General features: G+C 39.5%; 1 protein-coding gene across 1 annotated transcript; it reads right to left on the minus strand.

Moving 5' to 3' along the window:
- Positions 1-328: 328 nt before the first annotated feature.
- Positions 329-1,632, minus strand: SARC_14270 (hypothetical protein; the record flags this gene model as incomplete). The annotated part of the gene is made up of 1 exon (XM_014291598.1): positions 329-1,632. The coding sequence occupies exon 1, from the start codon at positions 1,235-1,237 to the stop codon at positions 329-331; it is 909 nt and encodes a 302-aa protein (XP_014147073.1). The 5' UTR covers positions 1,238-1,632.
- Positions 1,633-2,521: the final 889 nt, after the last annotated feature.

A 2,521-nucleotide genomic window follows, 5' to 3' on the forward strand; every position in this document is an offset into this window, starting at 1 on the left:
GCACCTTATTTAAAGTCGTGATATAGACATCGAGCACCTTAATTGAAGTCGCGATATAGACATCGAGCACCTTAATTAAAGTCGTGATATAGACATCGAGCACCTTAATTAGAGTCGTGATATAGACATCGAGCACCTAAATTAAAGTCTTGATATAGACATTGAGCACCTTAATAAAAGTCATAGACATCGAGCACCTTAATTAAAGTCTTGATATAGACATCGTGCACCTACATCTACGGAACACCCCCTCTCTGATACGTACAGACACGAAGAACAAGCACTTTCTTCTACACAATCAAACACTTACCACCGCATTGTGCACATACTATAGCACTCGCGCACACTCTGATTCATGAGCACTCGGTTGATACAGATACAGCACGCAAGTTCCATACCCAGGCGCGGGGTGGTCCTTATGCGCCACGTGCTTCTGGTAGACTCCCAAAGCTTGTCCTAGCATACCCCGGATAACCAACTCACTCATGAGATGGTTTGGATTGCGCAGCAGAATGTGCTCGCCGGCCATGCGCTTGGCTATGGTGAACGCCTCATGCAGCTGCTGTGCGTCGATGCAGAATCGTACGGCTTTGTGGTACATGCCTGTGACTGTCTGAGACTGTTTAGCCACGGCATGTTTGTCCGCGTGTGTGCGTTTTAAAATGGCTAATGCCTCGCACGCAGCGTCCAGGTCTGACAGTGCATTACGCCAGTCTGTGTGGATGGTCGTCGCTGGGTTTGCTGTGTGATACTGGTGTGTGTGCGTGCGGCTGTATGATGCCTGCCTACTAATCTCCTGACTTGTATGGTCTGTATATCTCAGACTCGTGTTGCGTCTAGGTGTAGATTGGAATAGAACAGAAGGTATGTGTACGTACTTGTCACTGCCCCGTGTTTTTACAGGCACCCTATACATCGTTGTCCTGGGTGTGTTGGTGTGAATATCTCTCCTTCTTGTACTTCCACATAGTCCTGCTACAGAGTGAACGCTAAAATCGTGCTGGATGTTACTTAACAATGCTCTTTCATATGTATTTGCGATCACCTGCGTGTGTCGTGTGGCAGATTGCAATCCCGTTACGTGTCTGTGCATACAAGGTAAACGGCTAGGCCCAGAGGTTCGCAATTTCACAGAAGTGTACAGTCTTGTAGTAACATGCAGTGTGTCTGTTGCCGCCCTCACCAGACCATGTGGTCCACCACATGGTGTGCGTAGTGTCATGTGGCATGGATTCATCTTAGCAACAGAGTAGCTGTAGATGTATATCTAGGCACTAATTCAGAGAAACAGGCTATCGGAGAGGGTACAGGCTGATGGATCCGACACTGAGTATTCACTTCATATCCCTCTACCACTAACGCTCATGGTAATCAAATAATATGATTCGAAAGTAAACTGTTGTGGTCGTCGATACTGATCAACGGATCCTATGCTTCGTAGCGACGAACTACAAGAGATAATCGGTTAACTACTTGTCAATTTGCAATGAAGAACTTGATTTTAAACCCCCTCATATCTTGAACACTATAAACGGACATGCATATCAACTGTATGTCGTCGATGTCGTGTACGTATCAGGCTCGTTGCAGGGATGTATATCACTACATCTGTCTTTCTATATCACGCAAGTCATCTCTGTAAGTTTGAATATAAATTACTACAGACGTTCCCGTAAAACACAAAGAGCGTATGTATTTTTTATAAAAAATTGTCTTTTAAAATACTACAAAAAAAAATATTTTTCATATCAGTATGACGTCCGCGTGGGGTTCACAAATATTATTATATATTTTTTGTACTTCATCAGTATCCACTATCCAGTATCCACTGCACACCCCCTTTTCTACGATATATTTGTTTACTTTTGTGTTAGAATGTACAGCTGCGCATTCGTAGCACAGGACACGAGGCTAGCAAGCTTGCATACAGCTCGCCCCTTTCAAAACGGCACAGTATGAAGGATTATACCGAAGGGTAGTGTATCATGGTTAAAAGGTTCGGCGTATTGGATTATTGCGATTTCTATGTACGTAGAATATGAATAGGTATGCCAACTTGAATTACACACCCACCGTATGCCCTTAGTATATTGTACATTATTCGGATTGTTGTATAAAATTTATTAAATGTGTGATATATATATATATATATAGATATATATATATATATATATATATAATATATATATATATATATATATATATATATATATATGTATGTTTGTTTGTATGTATGCATGCATATGTGTAGGTATATGTATATGTATTTATCCCAAAATATATATATATATTCACATTGATACTGATATAAACACCAATCTAGTTATATTTATACACGCGCATATATATATATATATATATGTGTGTGTGTGTGTGGGTGCATATATTTCTAAATTTATTTATATTAATACATGATATATTTATATATTTATTTATATAAATACATGTATGTGTTTGTGTGTGTTTATAAATTTTTATTCATCTTATTTACATATGTATATATGCAATATATTTATATATA

The sequence above is a fragment of the Sphaeroforma arctica genome, assembly GCF_001186125.1.
Source record: "Sphaeroforma arctica JP610 unplaced genomic scaffold supercont1.4379, whole genome shotgun sequence".
Lineage (NCBI taxonomy): Eukaryota > Ichthyosporea > Ichthyophonida > Sphaeroforma > Sphaeroforma arctica.